This window comes from Schistocerca gregaria, chromosome 8, assembly GCF_023897955.1.
Source record: "Schistocerca gregaria isolate iqSchGreg1 chromosome 8, iqSchGreg1.2, whole genome shotgun sequence".
Taxonomy (NCBI): Eukaryota; Metazoa; Arthropoda; class Insecta; order Orthoptera; family Acrididae; genus Schistocerca; species Schistocerca gregaria.
This window is the reverse complement of record NC_064927.1, coordinates 496,699,694-496,722,946: the sequence shown is the minus strand read 5'-3', so window position 1 is coordinate 496,722,946 and position 23,253 is coordinate 496,699,694. Positions and strand designations below refer to the sequence as shown.

Below are 23,253 nucleotides of genomic sequence, written 5' to 3'. Positions count from 1 at the left end.
TGAAGCAATAGCTTTTGACCGACTTTTATCGTATTTTTCGCGAATTCTAGCAACTTACTTATTCCATCATTAAGCTTCTTGTCAGAGTTGTATTTATGTGGGACGGATTATTCGCAACATTCAAAGCCATCACTGCGTTGATAGCTAAAGGTGCCTACCTCTGAGGATTCTGTGGCAAAATTCAAAAGCAAAGAGAGGAGTTTGTGAAATAAAAAACCAGTGTGACAACCAAACAGATGAAGATAAGGAGTCAGGTAAGAATAGTGTTTCCTCTGGTTAACAGAGGCTTCCTGCAAGCTGAAGCAAAAAGAAGGTTTTGTTAATGTGTAAGATACGTACCGCCTGTATTAAGAGGGTTCGGTATGAGGATCTCGGTCCAGTTGCCCGCGGTGCTGCCTTGAATGGAGGGGAAGGTGGTGACGGTGGTGATGCGGTGGCCGCGCTGCTCCAGCGCCCTCAGGTAGGTCTCGGCCAGCACCCACTGGCTGCGGCCCGGTGACTGGAAGAGGCCCAGCACCTCGGCCGCGTCCAGAGCTGGCTCCAGCAACGCCGACGCCCCGAGCATCAGTAGAAGCGGCGTCACCTGTAACGACGGAGCGCAGATCGGGGGTCGATAGGAAACAGACTAGACTGCATTTCTAGTAGTAGCAACTTCCAAACCAAACGTCCCAAATGAATCCAAAGTTGTGCGGTACATATACCAGCAATATTTAGTAAGGTAACAAAGGTATGGAAGAAGTGTAAACCTGTAAATATCATATTTGAAGTAGTACAATTCCACAAAACTCAGACACTGGAAAGCTGTCAAGGAAGTGAAGCTGTAGAGGACAAGGGGCTATTTTTAGGAAATACGGTGCGAAATTGTGATTTAGTATGTTTCAGTGCGCGATGCGCCAGCCTCACGGCAAACGTCAGTCGAGGGCTGGCCGCTGCGTTATGCAGGTGACACAGTTTTGCGGCGAGAGTCGTTACGTGTGTACGTGCGCGGCAGCCATCAGAACGCAGCATCGGCAGAATTACGCAGGCGCGGGCTGCGTGTGGCGCGGTAGTGTTTGCCAACTCATCGAGAACCTCCTCGTAAACACGCCGCCGCGTAACCGGCGGATTCAGCAGCGGCCTGCAGAGGTGGGCGTCGGCATTCGGTTCGACCGATTGGGCGTTCGGTCTCTGTCACGTCGTCGTCACCATTGCCACCATCTCCGAGGACCGTCCGGCGGTGGGCGTTGCCCGCTGCTGCACCGGCGACTCCCGGCGTCGTCACTGGCGCAGCGTCTGCAGGAGGCCCCGCCTCGTGCCGCTAACCTCCTATCGCTTGCACAGCCGCTAACCGAGCACGGCATCGCCTTTCCCGGACTGCGTACGTCAGCTCATCTCCACCACAACACGACCGGTGGCCTACACTACCAGAAAAGTATTAGGAGAACAAACAATAAAGAATAAGATTGCAAAAAAACAGTCACCTTCTTCTACACAGCCACCCCTTACAACCCCGACCACGTCACCCGCTCCAGTCATCCTGTTACAAAGCGAACATGCAGATGCCAATACGTGCTGTCTACATCAGAGGCAGTGAAATTGGTTTCTGAGTGAGGCTGAACAGAGTAGAAGCGTTGGTCTCTAGAAAATGACTTTGTCACAGAGTACGTGGCTACGAAAGTGGTGGGGCGAGTTGAGATCCTGTTGCCAGGGCTGGTATATTGCTGAGGTGGCATGTTGCAAGATCCAGGTCAGCTGCCATAGCCAGCTAAACCACCTCGTGCCACGGTCTGATTTTGCACTGGATCGGTCACTTCCATGACCAAAGGTAGGGCGTGGTCACAGCAAAGCTCGGCAGGTTCACTGTAAACACTCGAAGGTCAGGCCTAGCGCAGCTCTTGGCTTTGAGCTGCTACCCAACTAATCATCTCATGTGGATCAACCAGCTTCATCTGCTGGCTGTTACTCTTTGAGTAGCTGCTCACGATTCCAGGGATCAAGCTTGTATCATGTAGAGGAGACCATACCCAGGGTGACTCCATCTGGACTCTGGACATCTCTACAGGGTCTCGAGTTTGGGATCTACGCCCAGCACGCCTCATGCCTGACCCATTGCCAGATCTGCTGGCTGACCGGCGCACAGGCACCTGCTGCTGCAAAAGTGACCGACATCAGCCTCCTATCAACAAGTCCACACGCTGAAGTCGCTACTTCGCTGAGGCCATCCGTCCCTCCTCCGCCCCCGGTCCAGTTACCCACTTACCACACGCTGCCATAGCCTTGTACCATGCTGAGGTAAACGTACTGTCTGGGGGTCGTCACACACCATCCACTTGCTGCCTTACATCAGTGCATTGTTGGCTTACTCTACAAGGAATCTATTTCAAAATTGAGCTCCGCCGATTCTACACTTACCGAGTTGATAGTATTATGAAACCCATCGCACTGCGCACGCTGTACCAGGTTAGACACGACCATCCTTGGCCATTTATTCATTTGTCCTCCATCCATCCCACTAGACTAGCGTCGAAAGAGAACCAGTGAAAACCAACGACATCGTGAGTCAGAATTCTCCATCCCACTAGACTAGTGTCGGAAGAGAACCAGTGAAAACCAACGACATCGTGAGTCAGAATTCAGCTCGTCTATCACAACATGGAGTGTGAGAACAAAATGTTTTTTACTTTACTGCATTCCATTCACATGATTGAAAATGTCGGTACCGTTGGAGTGCAGGATTGGTTTGAAAGTTTGATCAATGGAAGTGGACTCAGTGGTAACACTAAAGGGTCTGCTGAAGATTTGTACCCCGGAAGGTGTGGGCTATGTTCAGTGTTCAGGCATAGTGCTCCATGCTCCCATCACTCAGTAATAAACAGCCTCAAATACAGAAGATCTGGGCATTACGCCAGAGGACATAAAGAATGGGCATTGTTAATACCTGGATGTAAGCACAAGGTGTGTTTGTAGTCAAGAGTCAATACACTGACACGGATACTATGTTAATTTCTTCCGTCCTGTTATTGTAGACATATCCTTATAATGATGGAGGATGTCAAAGGGAACAGAACGCTTGGAATTAGGAGTCAGTGGAATACTACTGAACGCCATACAGCCCAACATCTGAGTATCAACTTTTCAACTTCTGGCAAACGGTAACAGGAGTTACAGCCGTAAACCTCACAAATCCTCTACCATTTTCGCCCTTTAATCCTTTAGAAGTACCACCTCCTAAGAACATGACCCTCGTCAATAACACCTTGAATCTGACCTCACTCAGTTCCCCAGACGAGCATACGACCACATAGAGCATAGAGTCGGACCGATGTTCCAGCATATTCAGCAGTATCACAGCAGATAGCATCACAGGATCACAGTAAGAAGAATTTCATGTTTATGATCCTGATCCTCGTTTGCGTAGCCTACGCCTGTCTACAGTGGGGAACAACCCACCATGAGGAACTCTCAGTCCATATTTTCTGACTGAGTGGTTCATCTCTAAGTTTTAAGTAGTTACTAATGTACCAGTATAAGCCTTACGGCGGATTGAACAAAGGACAAGAGACAACCAATGCAGAAATCAGTGTAAATAAAAATGTAAATATTCGTTTGTTCAAAATCGTGTCTCCAAAAGTTCTTCGCTGATTACATTGAAATTTTACACAACTTTGCATTCGAATTCTCGTGTGTTTTATATACCTACTGGAGCGCTATATAGTACATGCACAAGCAACGTTGTGTCAGAATTTCAAAGCAATTGGTGAAGAACGTTCAGAGATTTACGTTTCTGAACAAACGAGCATTTACATCTACATAAATAAAAACGCAAACGTTTGTTTGTTCCAGATCTTTAATCTCTAAGAGTTCTACATCTATTGCTTTGAAATTTTGACATAATGTTGCATTCGAATACGAGCATATTTTTATATACTTATTTTTTAAATTGTGTATAATATATAAATAAATATGCAGTAAAGGAGAAACATTACTATCCAAAACCTGAAAAATACTTGGCAGATGTACTTCAGTACAGGGTGAACATTAATAGAACAGACAAACAGCAGTGACTGATTTCCGACTGGAGATGGAGGGAAAGAGTGGGTGGTGTGCATGCGACGACAACAAATCGTCCCAGAACACAGTACAGTACTGCATCATATCCACCTCTCAACAGATGTTCAAAGTGACTTCCGTGCGATGCAATGCACACGTTGTCATGCGGATACACATAATTCACTTGTCTGGAGATTGTAGTGGGGTCCGTCTTAGTACCCTCTAGAACGCCGTCCTCCACATCTGGTGTGCTCGCAGTCTGGGGCCTACCGCCACATTCGTCTGCCTGAATGGACCCGTGACGACGCAATCACCGAAAAAGGGCTTGCAGTCTTGTGTGGTGTGGTTGCTGTCTGTGAGGGTACTAAAGTTTAGCTTCACCCCGGTTCCCAGAACTCCTGAAGATAGACGTTGACCGTGGGTATTGTATCACAGACACAGTCCCTTTGACTGTTGAGTCGCGAGGGATTAGCCAAGCGGTCTAGGGCGCTGCAGTCATCTGAAGTTTCGTTTTTTTTTTTTTTGTTTTTTTTTTTTGACTGTTCAGAAATGTCACTAAACCCGCACGAAGATGTAAACAATCATCCATGCGCAACGCTTATTAGACGGAGGAGGTCCGACAGCCGATCGGTTACAGTCATTCCACCAGGAAGGAGGTGCACAGCTCGTGATTTCTGTAATTCAACCATGCCTATACCGTCAATACCACGGTTCGATCGCGACCGCATTGTTACTTTTGTGCCAGGAAGGACTCTCAACAAGGGAAGTGCTCAAGCGTCTCTGAGTGAACCAAAGCGATGTTGTTCGGAGATGGAGGAGATACAGTGAGGCAGGAACTGTCTCTAAACATTCATGGTGGTGTCTGTTTGTTCTATATCGTGTCTCCCTACCACTTTCGCGCAACGACGCTCTGAGTGTCTTTTTTAGGGAATTAACTAGTTTGAACCTGGGACCTGTTGCTGGTAAGGAGACGCCAGACCACACATGACATGCAGAATTCAGAAGAGTTCAGTGAGACTAGCGATGATATAACCAAATACTAAATGATCTCAGCGTCAGCTCCACTGCACTCCCTGTAAAAGAATCTTAATACTAACTAAATTTAGAGGAAAGGGTTCAAGGCTTTCCTATTTTTAGTTAGCTGGTAAAATAACGTCGAAAAAGCAGTTAAGTTTACCATTTGAAATTTTATTCTAGTCACAAAACATCGTTTATAAATTCCACTATTGATAAAAGGAAATGTTTTAATATAGGATAGTAAAAACCAACTGCGTTCAACAAAAATGTGAACGAATATTCCATGAAGGGTTTCCAAGTTCTACAATCGATCGAAGGATGACCTATGCCATATCACATCTATAATCTAGGTTTAATTTAAGTTTCACCAAAGAGAAAACTATCAAAATGGTCTACAGTGACCCTCAATTATCCTTAATTACTTATCTAACTTGTCGTAAATTACAGTGGCTGATGTGGCTTCTCAATAACTATATAAAAGAAAAATCATCGCGTTTCAGATCTGTTCTTCAAGTGGCAACTGTGAACACCATGAGTTGTAATTAACGATCAACACTAGTATTACGCAAAAAAGGGGTGTAACAGATGAGTCTTCTGCAGTTCTGGGTGAAGCCTTATGCGCTCAAAAATGCGGCATCGCGTGCGTTCATTACCTTGTCGGTGTTTAGACAGCGTCAGGGCTACAGCGGCCGGCGCACCAGCCATCCAGCTCGCCGTCTCGGAACTAACTCTCTCCTAACTTCTCCTTACTACAATTTACCGAAGTTGGTTTAAAAAAACTATCTGGCTGTGTTTCCATCTGACCAATCAGGGTCACAGTCTTAACCTTAAGCTCCGTCTACAAAAATTCTGTCTATGCTATGAGAAACGTTATACTCTTTGTGGTGGGGCAATGTTTTTAAAGTTTGCAACATAACAGAGACGCTAAAAAGTCTCACGCTAAAACCTGCAGCTGATGTGGTCCTTTTAGCGTTATCGTAAGATCTATACTGTTCTTCTGGAGGGCTCTATCTTTTAACATGGGCTGGGGGGTGGTCCTTGACGTACCTGAGACGCGAAAAAGTCTCACGCTAAAACTTGCTGGTGGTAGTAGCCCTTTTTGTGTTATCGTAAGATCTATACTGTTTTTCTGGAGGGCTCTATCTTTTAACATGGGCTGGGGGGTGGTCCTTGATGTACCTGAGACGCGAAAAAGTCTCACGCTAAAACGTGCGAGTGGTGAGCCCTAGTGGTTAGTTGGCGACGTGGGTGTCCAGTCCGTTCCTTATCGTAGGGCCTTCTAGCTTAACACGCATCTGCTCTCGGCTTCTGTCCTCGTTTCTCCCCTCGGAACTGTGTCTGCCTCATGGTGGGAAGGTACGACATGCATTTAGACATTCTTGTGTTAGTCTGTGGTATTCCATTTGCTCACTCGTTACTTGTATTACTTTGTTTAATTTAATGTCACGATTTATTCGGAGCTACTTGACATACTAGTAGATTTGCTTATTATGTCAGGGTTTTCATGGAAGGTGTTGGATTTACCTGACACCTTACATGTCGATGACATGCCTCGCTCAGACCGCCCGAGGTCTAATACTGCAGTGGATGACTGCTACCTACGGATTATGGCTCGGACGTCGTGTTACGACTGAAACTGTGCGCAATAGTCTCCATGATTCGCAACTTCACTCCCGACGTCCATGACGAGGTCGATCTTTGCAACCATGACACCATGCAGCGCGGTACAGATGGGCCCAACAACATGCCGAATGGACTGCTCAGGGTTGGGATCACGTTCTCTTCACGGATGAGTGTCGCATATGCCTTCAACCAGACAACCGTCAGAGATGCGTTTGGAGGCAACCCAGTCAGACTGAATGCCTTAGACACACAGTCCAGCGAATGCAGCAAGGTCGAGGTTCCTGCTGTTTTGGTGTGGCATTATGTGCGGCCGACGTACGCCGCTGGTGGTCATGGAAAGGGCAGTAACGGCTGAACGATACGTGAACACCAACCTCAGACAGATAGTGCAACCATATCGGCAGCATTTTGGCGAGGCATTCGTCTTCATGTCGAGAATTCGTGTCCCCATCGTGCACATCTTGTGAAGTAATTCATTAAGAATAACGACATCACTCCAGTGGCCAGCATGTTCTCCAGACATGGACCCTATCGAACATGCATGGGATAGTTTGAAAAGGGCTGTTTATGGACGACGTGACCCACCAACCACTCTGTGGGATGCACGCCGAATCGCCATTGAGGAGTGGGACAATCTGGACCAACAGTGCCTTAACTTGTTTACAGTATGCCACGACGAATACAGGCATGTGTCAATGCAAGAGGACGTGCTACTGGGTGTTAGAAGTACCGGTGTGGGCAGCAATTTGGACTACCACCTCTGAATGTCTCGCTGTGTGGTGGTAGAACAAGCAATGAGCTGTAGAAAGGGCGGAATATGCTGATCTCTACTCCAATTTCCTGTATAGGTTCCGGAACTCTCGGGGTGATGCAAAACTTTATATATATATATATATATATATATATATATATATATATATATATATATATGTGTGTGTGTGTGTGTGTGTGTGTGTGTGTGTGTGTGTGTGTGTGTGTGTGTGTGTGTATGAGAAACGTTCTTAGGAGGATATACGTAAATTATATTTATGGCTTATCAGTCTATCATTGGAAAACTAATACAACAGAATCTCAATTTGCTGTATGAACAAGCAAGATTGAAGGTCGGAAAGAGGGAAGAATAGGAGATACACAGAGGGATGGAAGGAAATTGACTTATAAAACGAAAGTAGGGTATGAACAGAGAGAGAGGTCAGGAGGGCATGGTGAGAGGAGGAGAAGATGGACAGAGAAAAGGGGAAGGAGATGATGGGCAGAGTGGAGGGGTGAGAGGGGGAAAGAGAAAACAGACAGAAATGGAGGATGAGAATATGGAGAGAGAGAGGGAGGAGGAGATGGGCAAAGAGAGTTGGAGGAGGAGATGACCAGAGACAGGGGGCGGAAGGAGATCTGGATGTATATCCAAATCCCACACATATTAGAAACACGTGCTTTCTCTTTTCATTGTTTTCCGTTTAAACAGACTGAACCAGAGCAGTGCTTGGACAGGAACACTTAGTTGCAAATAAGATAGTAGGAGAATGTAGAAAGCACTTGTCATTCTAAGATTTAGCACCAGTCTGGGATTCAGTGGACCGTACCTTCCAAAGGGGGGATGAATGTTATGGCAGCACCAATCTTAACAGACTTTACAGTCCTCGTCAAGAGGGGGGGGGGGGGCTATCGCGGTAGGAATACTGGTGAGGCGATGTGTTTGGTGTCAGTAGGCCACAGTAGCAAGTTGGAGTAGCGAGCTGCAGCAGCTGACATCTGCACTGTCTCGGTCGCCTGTGTGGCCGAAGGCGGAGCAAGGACACAACAAAGCTCAGTCCGAGCAGTATCCTGTCTTAGACTGGAACCGATGCCGAGATGTACTGCAGGCTGGCAGATGGTCCCGTGTGTGCCGAGCAGGCTCATCCACAACTAGCTGCTTCACTTGCTACCACTGCTGCCAGATCTGATGACTCCAGGGCTCAAGCAGGAGGCACCAAGAAGAGCCCATCTCCTGGTGACTTCATTTGGTCTATTTGGAGGCCCAAAGCGGTCATTCGCATTCGTTAACGATGTCGATTCAACACTTGAACACTGCTGGACTGACATCTCATATACCACCGTATTACCCAGAAACAATATAACGGCAGCCTAACCTACACTCAACGCTTGCATCGACTGTCGCAATCTGCGTTGCCCCTGACTGCCTGAAACGCACATTCGCCAGTCCCACACAAGATGACACAACGAACGTAGCTCGTTAGCCAAGTTCAAAGTACATTAGGGACAATATTATGAGTCACAATATCACTCAAAATCGGAATGATATTGGGCGTAATCTAGGTGGCAGCTTTTGCGTTAGGCTCTCCATGTCATACACATGTAAAGATCACAACACACATTGCAAATATAATCTGCTGTATACACAAGTGTACGAGTAGAGCACTTGCCCGCGAAAGGCAAAGGTCCCGAGTTGGAGTCTCGGTCGGGCAAAAAGTTTTAATCTGCCAGGAAGTACCATATCAGCGTACACTCCGCTGCAGAGTGAAAATCTCATTCTGTGCGAGTAGTACTTAAAATGCTCCAATGGATGCTCGACCAGTAAGATCCAACACACATATTCTGTTGCATGTTACGATTGCCATTCGTCTAGGTACCCTGGCATATGTTGAGACGTGGTTCAGCTCTATCTACTGGCTAAGGGTAAGAAGAAATAACGTAATTCGAGATGATTTGGCTGATGGAAAGGGTGAAACAGGCACGAACGAATGTTCGTTAAATTATAGCATAGCAACAATTGCTAGCACAGACGTGCAGCTTGATGTATTTATTTATAACGCAGGTGCTTTGGATTCAGTTGTAGTGTTTTCTATGTGATATTTTGTAGCTGGAGGGTGATAACTTGGCCATCGGGCGTGCACCCGTGTAGCCGGCTCAGGCACCAGAGACATCTCTGAGAGTTTCGCAAGCCCCCACCTTTGTGCTCACAACCCTGCCGTTGTCAAAGCTTAAAGCAAATCCACACCGCCGCTGCGTTATACTGATGGGCCAACGCGTTAGCCGGCCAGACTTGTAAACTCACTGTGTGGTTATGAAAAAGTCTCTCTGTGCTATTACATAAACCTCTCGCCCTTACAGTACCACATACCTTTGCCACAGGTGTCTACACGCTGCTGCCTATTGTTGGGCATACACAAGGTTCGCAGTGAGATGGTGGACACACAGGCTTGTCTCTGACTTCTGAGTTACGAGGTATAGGCAGCAGAAGCTTCACTGCTAGTGCTCTCTCTCTCCCAGCAGTAAATGTCTTCTCTGTACTGAAGCGAATACCACGGCTGCAGCAATCAAGCAATGTAATGTGGTAAACCATTTTATAACTGACGTTTCCAGGGACCGCCTACTTAATATTTTCACTTGCACCTACATAACATTAATTTTTATTTTATTTTATTGCTTATCAGACCAGCCATGGACTGCCTATGAAATTATATGTCTGTAACCCAAACATGTGTCGTTAATTGTTGAAATATTGTAAATGCTCTTTTTATTATGTTTTTGGACTCAATTTATTCTGGTTTCTGCAACCAATGGTTGATTCTACACTGAAGCTCCAAAGAAACATGTAAAAGGATGCACATTCAAATACAGAGATATGTAAACAGGCAGAATACGGCGCTGCGGTCGTCAACGCCTATATAAGAAAACAAGTGTGTGGCGCAGTTGTTAGATCGGTTACTGCTGCTACAGTGGCACGTCATCAAGATTTAAGTGAGTTTGAAAGTGGAATTATAGTCGGCGCACGAGCGATGGGACACAGCGCCTCCGCGGTAGCGATGAAGTGGGGATTTCCCCGTATGACCATTTCACGAGTGTACCGTTAATATCAGGAATCCGGTATAACATCAAATCTCCGACATCACTGCGGTTGGAGAAACATCCTGCAAGAACGGGACCAACGACGACTGAAGAGAATCGTTCAACGCGACAGAAGTGCTACCTTTCCTCAAATTGCTAAAGATTTCTGTGCTGGGCCCTCATCAAGAGTCAGTGTGCGAACCATTCAACGGAACATCAGCGATATGGGCTTTCGCAGATGAAGGCCCACTCGTGTACTATTGATGACTGCACGACAGAAAGCTTTACGCCTCACCTGGCGTTGTCAACACCGATATTCGACTGTTGATAACTGGAAACATGTTGCCTGGTCGGACGAGTCTCGTTTGAAACTGTATCGAGTGGATGGACGTGTACGGGAACGGAGACAACCTCATGAATACATGGATCCTGCATGTCAGCAGGGGACTGTCCAGGCTGGTGGAGGCTCTGTAATGGGGTGGGGCGGGTGCAGTTGGAGTGATATGGGACCCCTGATACGTCTAGATACGACTCTGACAGGTGACACGTACGTAAGCATACTGTCTGATCACCTGCATCCATTCGTGTCCATTGTGCATGACAACACGACACTCCACACGTCCACAATTTTTACAGACTGGCTCCAGGAACACTATTCTGACTTTAAACACTTCCGCTGGTCACCAAACTTGCGAGGCATGAACATTATTGAACATACCTGGGACGCCTTGCAACGTGCTGTAAAGAAGAGACCTCCACCCCCTCGCACTCTTACGGATTTATGGACAGCCCTGCAGGATGCATGGTGTCAGTTTCCTCCAGCACCACTTCACACATTTGCCGAGTCCCTGCCACGTCGTGTTGCGGCACTTCTTCATACTCGCGGGGGCCCTACACGATATTAGGCAGGTGTACCAGTTTCTATGCCTCTTCACTGCAATTAAATTTTTTTCTAGTACACGTGCAGTTGCTTGAGAATGGTTACACAGCCGAAACAACGTATTACACAATTTTTTTTAGAAAAAAAAGTAATTTTAAACAACAAATGCAGGGAACATTTCTCTCAGGATCAGTATTTCAGGTTAGCATATGAGAAACAGCGATACACAAAATGGATAACAAACGTAATCGCCACAGTTCTGTTGTCAGCCGATAGTAAGTATACAGTGTGTGTTTTGTGTGAAGTGGTTGGTGTCGAGAATTTTTTTTTTTTTTTTTTTTTTTTGGAAGAATGTGTAGAAAGGCAATATATTGCCCACTACAGATAAACCGAATTAGGTTGTACTGGTTTTAATAGACTGTGCTTGTATTTGGAAGGATGCAGCCTATCCCCTTTTAGATTTTTCCATGAGTTTTTCTAAATCACTTCACGCAAATGCCTGGGGGCTTCCTACTACAGGGACACAAGCGAGAGCCTTGCCCGCCAGTGAAAAAGTAGGCCTGCAAGTGTGTGAATCCTGCATACAGGGAAAGGTACGTTTTTTGTTCTCATTTAGGTAGTACCACGGCGTGTCCGCTATCCTTACGAAAGCGATCCACCAGTGAATAAAGCTACCACCTGTACTGCTGCTACTGTTACTACTACAACTGCCTCTACTACCACGATGGCAAGATGCAGGAGAATGAGATGAAAGGAAAGTAAACGAGAGAAAACGATAATAATAGGGCATGTGGCAGAGAGTGATTAATTTGCCCTGTCTTCTACAAGGAAACTAGTCTTAAAATGTTTATACAGTTTTTCAGACCCTTCAACCCCGTTATAGATGAATTATTTCAATTCAGGAATTGCGGAATATATGTTCGACACGACACGTGATGTTAATGATATGCACAAAGCTCTGACGTTAGTATACACTCCGTCATATTGATAACACGGACAGAATTAGCTACGTTTCCCTGCTATAGTCAAAATAAACGGTATTATTACACATGTTGTGCGTGTGTCGGCCGAAGTGGCTGTGGGGTTCTAGGCGCTGCAGTTTGCAACCGAGCGACCACTACGGTCGCAGGTTAGAATCCTGACTCGGGCATGGATCTTTGTGATGTCCTTAGGTCAGTGAGGTTTAATTAGTTCTACGTTCTAGGCGACTGACGACCTCAGAAGTTAAGTCGCATAGTGCTCAGAGCCATTTGAACCTTTGAACATGTTGTGTGTTCAAATGTGTGTGAAATCTTATGGGACTTAACTGCTAAGATCATCAGTCCCTAAGCTTACAAACTACCTAACCTAAATTATCCTAAGGACAAACACACACACCCATGCCCGAGGGAGGACTCGAACCTCCGCCGGGAGCAGCCGCACAGTCCAAGACAGCAGCGCCCATAGACCGCTCGGCTACACATGCTGTCTCCCTTCTTGTTGTTTAAAATTGTTTTTTTTTTTTTGCAGCTGCAGATCTACAAGCTGTGTACGTTAATTACCTTCTTTTGCAGCTGTACCGAAGGTCCCATTTAACACCAAACGGGTTTTGCTTTATGCTGATGCATCTTCAGTGGTCGCTGTAACAATATGCTTTTTGGTTATAATTTTGTTCGCTAGGATTATGGACAGTTACTTAATACTGTAAATGGTTTCAGTTCCTAACATTATTCACGGTTTTCTGTCGTTTACTTCCTTCTTCCTGTACCTTCACGTCTACGTGTGATACAGCAGTTTCACTGCGCTAAAATATATTCACGTTTCTGTGTTCCCTAGAGGCCTTCACCTGAAGACCAAAACATCCACCTCAAGCTTCTTCAGACGATTCGATTTATGACTGCTGGCAGCAGTAAGTAAAACACGCGAACTGTTCACGATCCCAGCGAACAAAATTGTCATGGGAAGAAAACCATGTCCTTACAATGACCACTGAAGGTGCTTTAGAATAAAGGGAAAAGGGTTTCGTCTTAATGAGACTTTCATTACAGTTGCAAACGACTGCAATTTATTAATTCCTCCCATTTACGGTGACCATATTTTTTTCGGACAAAAGTGGGACTTTCATACATTTTCCTGGCCAAAAAGTGGGACAATTATTATTTCTCGTTAAATATCACTTTTAATGCTAACATTTCTTCTTCCTCTGCAAATATAGCCTTGATTGATATTTGTGTGTGTGTGTGTGTGTGTGTGTGTGTGTGTGTGTGTGTGTGTGTGAGAGAGAGAGAGAGAGAGAGAGAGAGAGAGAGAGAGAGAGAGAGAGAGAGAGAGAGAGAGAGTGTATACAAAACCAAACAAAGAATGGAAAGACTGGAAAGAAGTACATTTCAAGTTTTCAGAAAATTATTTATTAAGAAATGTAACATTTATAACACAGAATGTAGAAAGACATACAGTAACAATGACTACAAAAAAAAGTTCTTACTGAACACAAGGAATTTATGGTTTTGTAGATTCCTCACCGTAAGTCTGGCCACTGTGACGATAGTAAGCTGAAAACTCTTTCAACATTTTCATTGTGGGCAGAGAGTGAAAAGAAGTACCGCGCCATATTAAGCGATTCTCTGAACTGTTCATTACACTGGCAAAATCTGAAAAACTTACACCATTTTTCATGTGCCATCAACCGATTCCATTGTTCGCTGTCTGTTTCCACTTGTTGTTTTACAAATGACTGTATATGAACTATTTCATCAGATAAGAGGCTGTCATTTACTAGAATGCCCTTTTCATCCAGCCACATTAAAGTATTTTCAACTACTGACCATTCTGGTGATTCTGTGAGCATCATTGATGATAATACAGAAAACTCAGCTATTCCCTGTAACCATGAGCATAAATAGTCTACTGAAGCATCATAAAACGTTGATACTGCTATGTCAAATTTCTTAACAGACTGGTCATCACAATCATTCAGCATTTTTTTTGCACTTAGTGGTACAAAATGTTCATGTTTCCTTGAATTTAGACTTGTCAAAGCTTTATTTAAGACTGCTAATACTTCACATATGGAATTATTCTCTTTCTCAATGCTCAGAATGGTTTGTTGGAAAACACTCATTTGTGAATGTACAAAAAGTAAATAACATCCATTTATAGGATAACTGAAAAAAACTCTTTAAGATTGCAGGACACTTTGAGTTAGATTCCGGCAAAAAGTAAGATCTCAAAGGTTCATACAGTTTCAAGATCCTTTCTATGGCTGGCAGCAATGAAAGCCACCTTGCTTTGAAAAAGGAAAGTAAATTTTTGTAAGTGACACCAACAAATTCACAGAGTTCAGTGACTTCTGCAACACAAATAGAAAAAATATGAACATGGTTGTACAAATTCATGGCAATGCAGTCAATGCCAACAGGTAAAAGATGTGTGTTGTGAAGAACATGTGCTGGACAACAACGTTAGAGTTTTTTAATTTTTCTTTCAGATGTGTGACAACATTATTACCCTCTTTCTTCATTAAACCCCCAAAATTACAGTTAGTACTGTCTGCACCAAATGCAACACACTTTGAGATGATACTGAATAACTGTATAACATGAGAAAGATAACTGGAAATTGTTTCGGTCTTTTCGTTCTGCAATTCATCAAGATCAAGCACTTTCGTCTGCCGTCCACCCTCACTTCAGAAAAATACTGAATTATCACAGGAAAAATTTTCTGATGCCCATGGCTGCTAGCACCAGTAGATATTGAAACGTATTTTGCACTGTTTACAGCATCTATAACCTGTTTCTGGGAATGCGAAGCTATAACATTGTTGATAATTGCTTCACACTTTGTTCTTCCACACGAAACATTTTCTGCAATCTTAAAATAAGGAAAATGTTTTTTCTTCAGTTGAAGACTGCAGTCATTAGAACGATAGCTTTGGTGGTCTTTAACAACATGGAATGACAGGGTTCCTTCTGCTGTAGCTACGTTTTTCTGTTCCTGTCTATTTGAAGTTACAAAATATCACGTCATTTTTTGCGAAGAACCTGCCGATCGAAGATTCTCCCTGTGTTTCTCTGATTCCATATGATGCTTGAGATCTGCAGCACCACCATGAGACACGGGTACAGCACAGTTACGTACGTTACATTGTGCTGAACAGTCGTTGCCTGTAGCAGTGAAGCAAGGAAATTTCCTCTGAAGCTCTTCTGAAAACTTTGATTTTCGTTTCGGCATCGCCACGACGTGCTAGCACTTCACGAAACTGATACTGAGTGCTGACAACAGTGGCAAGCAAAATCAAAGAAAATAAGAGTGCGCAACAATTACAGTGCTTAAGGTGTACATTATCAGGGGGTACCAACGTACGGAATGTTAGTTTCTATTAATAGTTTATAAAATCGACACTCAGAAATCATTTTAACCACTTTGTAAATGTCTGAAAATATTCCTTCAAATTCGGGACAAATTGCTTGTTTTTTTTTTTTTAAAAAAAGAGGTCGGGACAAATTTTAGAGACTCAAACAACGGGACAACACCGATTAAGCGGGACGTATGGTGACCCTACTCCCATTGTCTATCACATCCCTAGTGCGAGCGAAACTCTTTCCACCTGCTCGTCTACTACTGCAGCTGATTGCCTCGCCCTTTTACTGACCGCCTCTGCTGCGTCATCCGCCGTCCGAACTGCCTGAGAGAACTTGCGTTCTGCCGTCGCTACTTGTAAACGCGCCGGCCAGTGCGCTCCCGCCTGTCAAACTGCGGCAAGCCCTCCGCCCCATCTGTCGCTGAGCGGCGACTGCCCCAGCTAGCCTTAGCACAGCGCTGAGGTACTTCTGCACTGCGCTCAGGATGTTGAAAACCTTTTTTGCGTCTGGGCCGTTTACTGTGTTTCTTTGCCGCGTCCGTCCGACCCTTAACATTCGCGGACTCTTATTTTCCGAACAATCCAGCGCGGAATAATTGCGCAGTCCACTTCATCTACCGCGTCTATTGAAATTACGTCATCGCCTACTCATCATATTGATTTGCTAACGTTGGTTATCTCTTTTGTCATCATCATGCAATCTTTGGTTCCTATTTCCGTTATTTCTATTCTGGCGGTAATTATAGTTTTCGCGCCAATGTTCGTCATCATTCATCTTTTCCAGAAAGGCTGACAACGATTTGTGGTTTATACCCACGTATCTCTTACAAGGGAACATCCCCATCGCATCCCCCTCAGATTTAGTTATAAGTTGCCACAGTGGATAGGCCTTGAAAAACTGAACACAGATCAATGGAGAAAAAAGGGAAGAAGTTGTGTGGAACTATGAAAAAAAATAAGCAAAATATACAAACTGAGTAGTCCATGTGGAAGGTAGCCAACATCAAGGAGAATGTGAGCTCAGCGTCGTGGTCCCGTGGTTAGCGTCAGCAGCAGAGTTCCTTGCTTCAAGTCTTCCCTCGAGTGAAAAGTTTAATTTTTTTTCAGACAATTATTATCTGTCCGTCCGTCTGTCCGATGCGAGGTAACTGCGCCGTAGTATGGGGACGCTACAGCTAAACAAACATCGAAACAAAACATACGTTTTGACAGAGCACAGGGAAATCTGTGCGACTGTGAAACTGTTGCATTCATTTGTTGCAGTTTATGTGACAAACTCTTATGTTTTCATCATTTTTTTTTGCGAGTGACTATCACATCCACAAGAAAACCTAAATCGAGCAAAACTGAAGAGTCTTTTTACCCATTCGCCAAGTGTACAAGTTATTTGGGTCGACAACATATTCCTGTCATGTGACGCACATGCCGTCACCAGTGTCGTATAGAATATATCAGACGTATTTTCCTGTGGAGGAATCGGTTGACCTATGACCTTGCGATCAAATGTTTTCGGTGCCCGTCGGAGAGGCACGGCCTTTCGTCTACTAATCGCACCGCTTTGCGCTGCGGTCGCAAAACACAGAGACTAAGCTTTGTAAGTAGGCTGTTTAGGTTTTTTTATTGGTAACGCCACATAGCGCTCTGTATGAAAAATCACTGGCTGTGCTGTGTGCAGTCAGTGGCTGGTTGTCATTGTTGTAATACTCGCCATTGTAGTGTTGGGCAGCGGCAGCTGGATGTTAACAGCGCGTAGCGTTGCGCAGTTGGAGGTGAGCCGCCAGCAGCGGTGGATGTGGGGAGAGAGATGGCGGAGTTTCGAAATTTTGTAAGACTGGATGTCATGAACTGATACATATATATATATATATTATGACTATAAAGGTAAATACATTGTTCTCTATTAAAATCTTTCATTCGCTAACTATACCTATCAGTAGTTAGTGCCTTCCGTGGTTTGAATTTTTATTTAGCTGGCAGTAGTGACGCTCGCTGTATTGCAGTAGTTCGACATGCAGTAGGGTCGACATATGAAACGTCCCCTTCGAACAATTATACAAGACTGTGCTTAAACTGACACACAATATTTTTAGCGCAACGCAATCTGACTTTCAAAAATCCCTACAAAAAAATGGCCCTGACTAACATTAACTTATACCTTTCACAAATCACTTACCTCACAAAAATCTTCGTTACTCGAACTACTGCAATACAGCGAGCGCCACTACTGCCAGCTAAGTAAAAGATTCTAACTACTGAAGGCACTAACTACTGATAGGTATAGTTAGCGAATGAAAGATTTTAATAGAGAACAAACAATGTATTTACCTTAATAGTCATAATATATATAGCAGTTCATGACATCCAGTCTTACAAATTTCAAAATTCCGCCATCTCTCTCCTCACGTCCACCACTGCTGGCGGCTCACCTCCAACTGCGCAACGCTACGCGCTGTTAGCATCCAGCTGCCGCTGCCCAACACTACAATGGCGAGTATTACAACAATGCCAACCAGCCACAGACTGCACACAGCACAGCCAGTGATTTTTCATACAGAGCGTTATGTGGCGTTACCAATAAAAAAACCTAAACAGCCTACTTACAACTTATTACACTGAACAGAGACGTCAATGAACGAACGGACAGATCATAACTTTGCGAAAATAATGGATGTTAACATTTCACTCGACGAAAGACTTGAACCAAGGACCTCTCTTTCTGCAGCTGATCACGCTAACCACGGGACCACGTCGCTCCTGACCCCACATTATCCTTGATGTTGTATATTTTGCTTATTTTTTCATAGTTCCACATAACTTCTTCCCGCTTTTTCGATTGATCTGTGTCCAGGTTTTCAAGGCCTATTCACTGCGCCAACTTATAACTAAATCTGAGGGGGTGCGATGGGGATGTTCCCTTGTTAGAATCTTCTGGCAACTTCTGCCAAGTTCCCAAATAATTTCGGAATCTGATCTACGATTCCTTAAATGAGCTTACTTCCTATACCAGGACTCACAAAATCCTTTCATGGTCATTCGGTAGTTCCTGTCTAACATTTTGACCATTACAACCTCACGCCATAGGCTATTTTGTATGTTTTCGGACCAGTATTAGTCCAGAAATTGTTGCCTAAACGTGCTGAAGGACATTTCATCAGTACTCAGGTTTATGCCCCATCTTTTAGCATCTCCTGCTAATCCACTAATTACGATGTTGATCTTTTCTTGATCGGTGCCATTTTCAGGAAAAAGCCTCTCACAATTTTTTATGAAATCAACAGGGGATAATCCACTGTGTTTTTTGTAAGGGTCGAATTGTTTTTCGCCCTTCAATATTTTACTATGATTTACTCCCTTTACTACGTAAGAGATGTTGTTCTTAATTTGATTTTCATCGTTGCTAACCTTCTCCTGCATGCAAGTCGTGTTATTACAGCATTTTGCCTGGCAAAGTTCTAGCTGTTTCTTTAGCCCTTTTGCAGTTTCTTGAACAGTATTTCTCAGTTGAGATATGTGCTCCTTATTCGTCTCAATGATGGTTTCCTTCGAATGTGAAACCTTCTCTTTCACTTCAGCTTTAACCATAGCTTCGACCTGCTCTTGTATTTTCTCTTCTTCTGTTTCAAACCTAGCATTGATTTCAACGATTTCAGTTTGAATGTTACTAACATCTTCCTTCAGATACTTAATGTCACTTTTCATATTTACTAATTCCTTAGTAAGAAACTCTATTTTATTGTATACCTTTTTCTATGTGATCAGTTTATTTTTTAAGCTGTGTATCCCCATGTTCTGTGTCTTCTTTAAATTGTTTTTTGAGTGTTCTTTCAGCTGTTCATTCTGAGATTTAATTTGCTCAGTTTGCCTTTGAAGCTGTTGTTCTGTTTGAATTTTAAGCTGTTCACTTCGGGATTTGATTTGTTCACTTTGCGATTTGATTTGTTCACTCAAAGTATTGATCTGTGTCTGTATATGCACATTAATGCTGTTCAACAAAGCATACCAATCTACTTGTGATTGTGCTTTTTCTTCTGTGTCATTTCCCTGATCCCTGTCTTTCTCTTCAGAATCTAACTTCTCTTTCTTTATCTGGGAAGGACTTAACAACATAAAAGTCTCGTCTTCCAGATCTACCTGCTGCACTTGTTTTTCTACCAGTGAGAGAGATTCATTTATGTTTTGTCCACTATGACTGTGTACAGAGCTAGTTTCACTTTCATCCTCCCGCCTCACTTCCCTGTATAGCACTGTCTTATCTTTATCCATTTTTTAACAACTTCTTAAACCACATGTATTGTTCCTAATGACTGTAACAGATCGGTGCCCCTTAACTTTCTGTACCTCTCTCAAAAATCTTGGCACGCAGCGCCAAGTGTAATATTCCTCCTTTTGACTTCTGTGTGTTATTTACTGTCCTTTTATGTAGAACCAGATGTAATACTTGCGTGTAATTTGTATTCTCTGAATTGGTTTACAAAATATACTGTCATGCAAAGCCAACTGTAATATTCTTATACTATACTGTTAATAATAAGCAATGTAACAAACAGAAATACAGTTGGCTTTGCATGACAGTATGTATGTTCACACTTTAAAAAAAAAATTGTAAATATTTTATTGAAACTGTTAAAGCAGAAGTAGAGACATCTTGTTTGAAGCGAAATTGATACTGAAACTCTTTGATAAGATTAAAATGAACGTACATATTAAGAAAAAGCCGTAATATTTACTTTTAAATATTGTAAAAATATCTATTTGTTATAATTATTAAATGTAAAAAGGTGCTATAATTTAATTATGTATGAAATAGTTACTGGCACTCACTTGGGGCTGTATGAGATATGTGTAGTATAAAAGATGGAGTAGTTCAGTCAAGTACGGAAAGCTGTGTAGGCGTAGGAAAAGGTGGGAGCGGAAACGTTTGGCGCGCTTTGGCGGGCGCGAATAAAGTCAGTCGGTGGCCAGAGATCTTTGAGGCAGCACGTACAGCGTCAGTGTAGTGTGGAGTGCGCCATATTGTTGCATCTTGCCTCGGTTGTAAACTGCAGTTTATCACGGCCTGGTATGGGGAGAAAAACGGGATACTGATTATAAGATGGATCATCGCTCTGCAGAGGAAGTAAGTCCGACATGGATAACTGCTCTTGGCCGTTCTGATATTAATGCAGTTGTTGCCACCAACGCCACCGTCGCCGATCACAGCTTACAGGGTACGACATTTTAGCTACGTGTTATAGTGTGTTCCAGGAAGTTGAAATGTGCTTTAAGAATAATAACCATCATCCAGATTAACAATTGTGTAAACCTGGTAATTCATCCCGCTCATAAAACAGGCAGGACACTAACCCCGTACATGAAAATTCCGAGTGACCTGTATTCGGGCCAAGACTGTGAAATCATAAATATATTGCTGGCAAATCAGTGATTAATCAGTGAAATAATTAATGGAAAGAATAGCTGAGAATTTCATAATTTAAAATGCTATTATTTTCTGTGTTAAAATGATTACATAAGGTTATGCCAGATTCAGCGACTACATTAGATAAATTGTTTGCTGCTTTCACATTACGTTTTAATGAAAGGAAATACTAAGTTGATGATCAATGGTGATAAATAGTAAGGTTAAACAGTTTATAGTGAATCAATGAAATGTTGAGTACCAAATATGTTGATGTAGAACCCCCCTCCCACCTGTTCAAATTTACTTCTGCTTTCATGAAATCAGTCTCTTTGCTTAAGCAATTGGGTACTGTAGTTTTGTTTCGAGTGGCTAAACATTTCTTGTACTGCTGAACCATCTTTTATCTAAATCTGAAGTGATGCCTGTTAGGTAAGTAGGGAGTTGCAATCTTTTCTGCAGTCCTACTCAGCTTCATGACGTGTGCCTAATTAGACTGGTGACTAATAGTGTACCACCAACCACACATATTGTTATCGATGCAGAACAGCAGTCTAACTACTGTTATTTGCCATATCTCTGAACTGATGACTTATTTGAAGAAACGAGTTAAAGTCCGATGCTTATTCCTTAGGTTAACACACACGGTTATTACACTTGTTTTTGTGGTTTTGCTGGCCGGATAGGTAACTGTGTTTCTGTTTGTTACATTACTTATTATTAACAGTATAGTATAAGAGTATTACAGTTGGTTTTGCATGACAGTATGTTTTGTAAACCAATTCAGAGAATACAAAATACACGCACGTATTACATCTGGTTCTACATATTAGGACAGTAAATAAAACACACAACATCAGAAGGTATATTGCATACTGGTATTATTATTTTTCCTTTTCTTACATATCCATTCCCTTCGAGCTTTTGCTCTCATTTACAGACATTACAGGAACATATGTTACATTTTACACTGAAACATAACTTGTGTAATTCAGATTCAATCAAATAGTACACAGACTATTGTGTCTGTATGAAGAAGGAGCACCGGAGGGGCGACAGGTTTAAAACTGCTTGTAGTTTAACTCAGTAATTTGTTCTGTTATAGCGACAGAAGTTTGTGTGTAAAACATCTACTGAAAGAAAAGAACAACGAACTGCGTCACTGTGTTACAAAATAAAATATAACACTTACCTGCAGTGTAGTACACCTGTAGTCTAGTAAAGATTTGACAACAGTATTTATTGTGAGTCAATATGGCCAGAATGAAAGTAAATAAAAATGTAGCTACATAAAATCAAAATTCTGTGCTCCTTTTTTAGCTGTGTTGAAGACTTTACAGTTCACGTATTATTATAATATGACCAGCCAGTAATGGGACTATCAACATTTTCGATAATCCCAGTACCTATTCAGAGAAAGTTGTCTTTTACGAGCTGGTATGCGAACACAATTGGCTCTGCATGTGAACGACTGTACCTTGAATAGGGTGTCTAAGGGAGCCGTCACAGTATTCAATGTTAAAGACTCAAACACAAGGATTCTATCTTTTCCGGCAACTTTATCCTCACAGCTCCCTCGTTTTACCTTTCCTTTGAATGTGACAACCAGCGTTTCTCTACATCTAACACATAACCTGTTTCAAATGAAGGCCTCATTGCCACAATCTTGACTCACTCGCCGGCAACTTTACGCACACTAGTTTTCTTAAGCAGTGCTGCCGACTTACTTGCATTGTGCGCCGGTGTTCCCGTGTAGCCCTGCAGTCCAGGAACGCGGTTTGTACTGCTGCGCTGCGGCCGCTGAATGAACGCCGACTGACCCTGAGCGCTTTCGCTGCTCGCTGGCTGTAATGAACTGACCTTGCAGGGACCCGTCTCAGGCGCGTCACACAGCAAAACCACGCTCAACTGAGCGCACGGAGAGCCAAACTGCCAAATGGCACGCGACTGCAACAATACGCCCTGTGGCTGTCGTGTGACCTACAGGTTAGCTCTCCAGTAGAGTTGTGGCGATTCGTGAATGAGTCGTTCGTTTGAACGACTCTAAATAAAGAATCGTAGGAATCGAATCGCGATACGGACGAATCGTCGTTCAAAAGAATCGTAAGAACGTTTGCGCTTTTCTGAGTCGTGACGATTTCCAAG

General features: G+C 43.4%; 1 protein-coding gene across 1 annotated transcript in view; it reads right to left on the bottom strand.

Annotated features, from left to right (window-relative positions):
* LOC126284861 (UDP-glycosyltransferase UGT5-like) overlaps nt 1–22,928 on the bottom strand; it is a 91,944-nt gene extending 69,016 nt beyond the window's left edge. The window contains 2 exon segments of the mRNA XM_049984097.1: nt 340–583; nt 22,836–22,928. Coding sequence (XP_049840054.1) covers nt 340–583; nt 22,836–22,841 — 250 coding nt within the window. The 5' untranslated portion in view covers nt 22,842–22,928.
* Between the last annotated feature and the right edge of the window lie 325 nt (nt 22,929–23,253).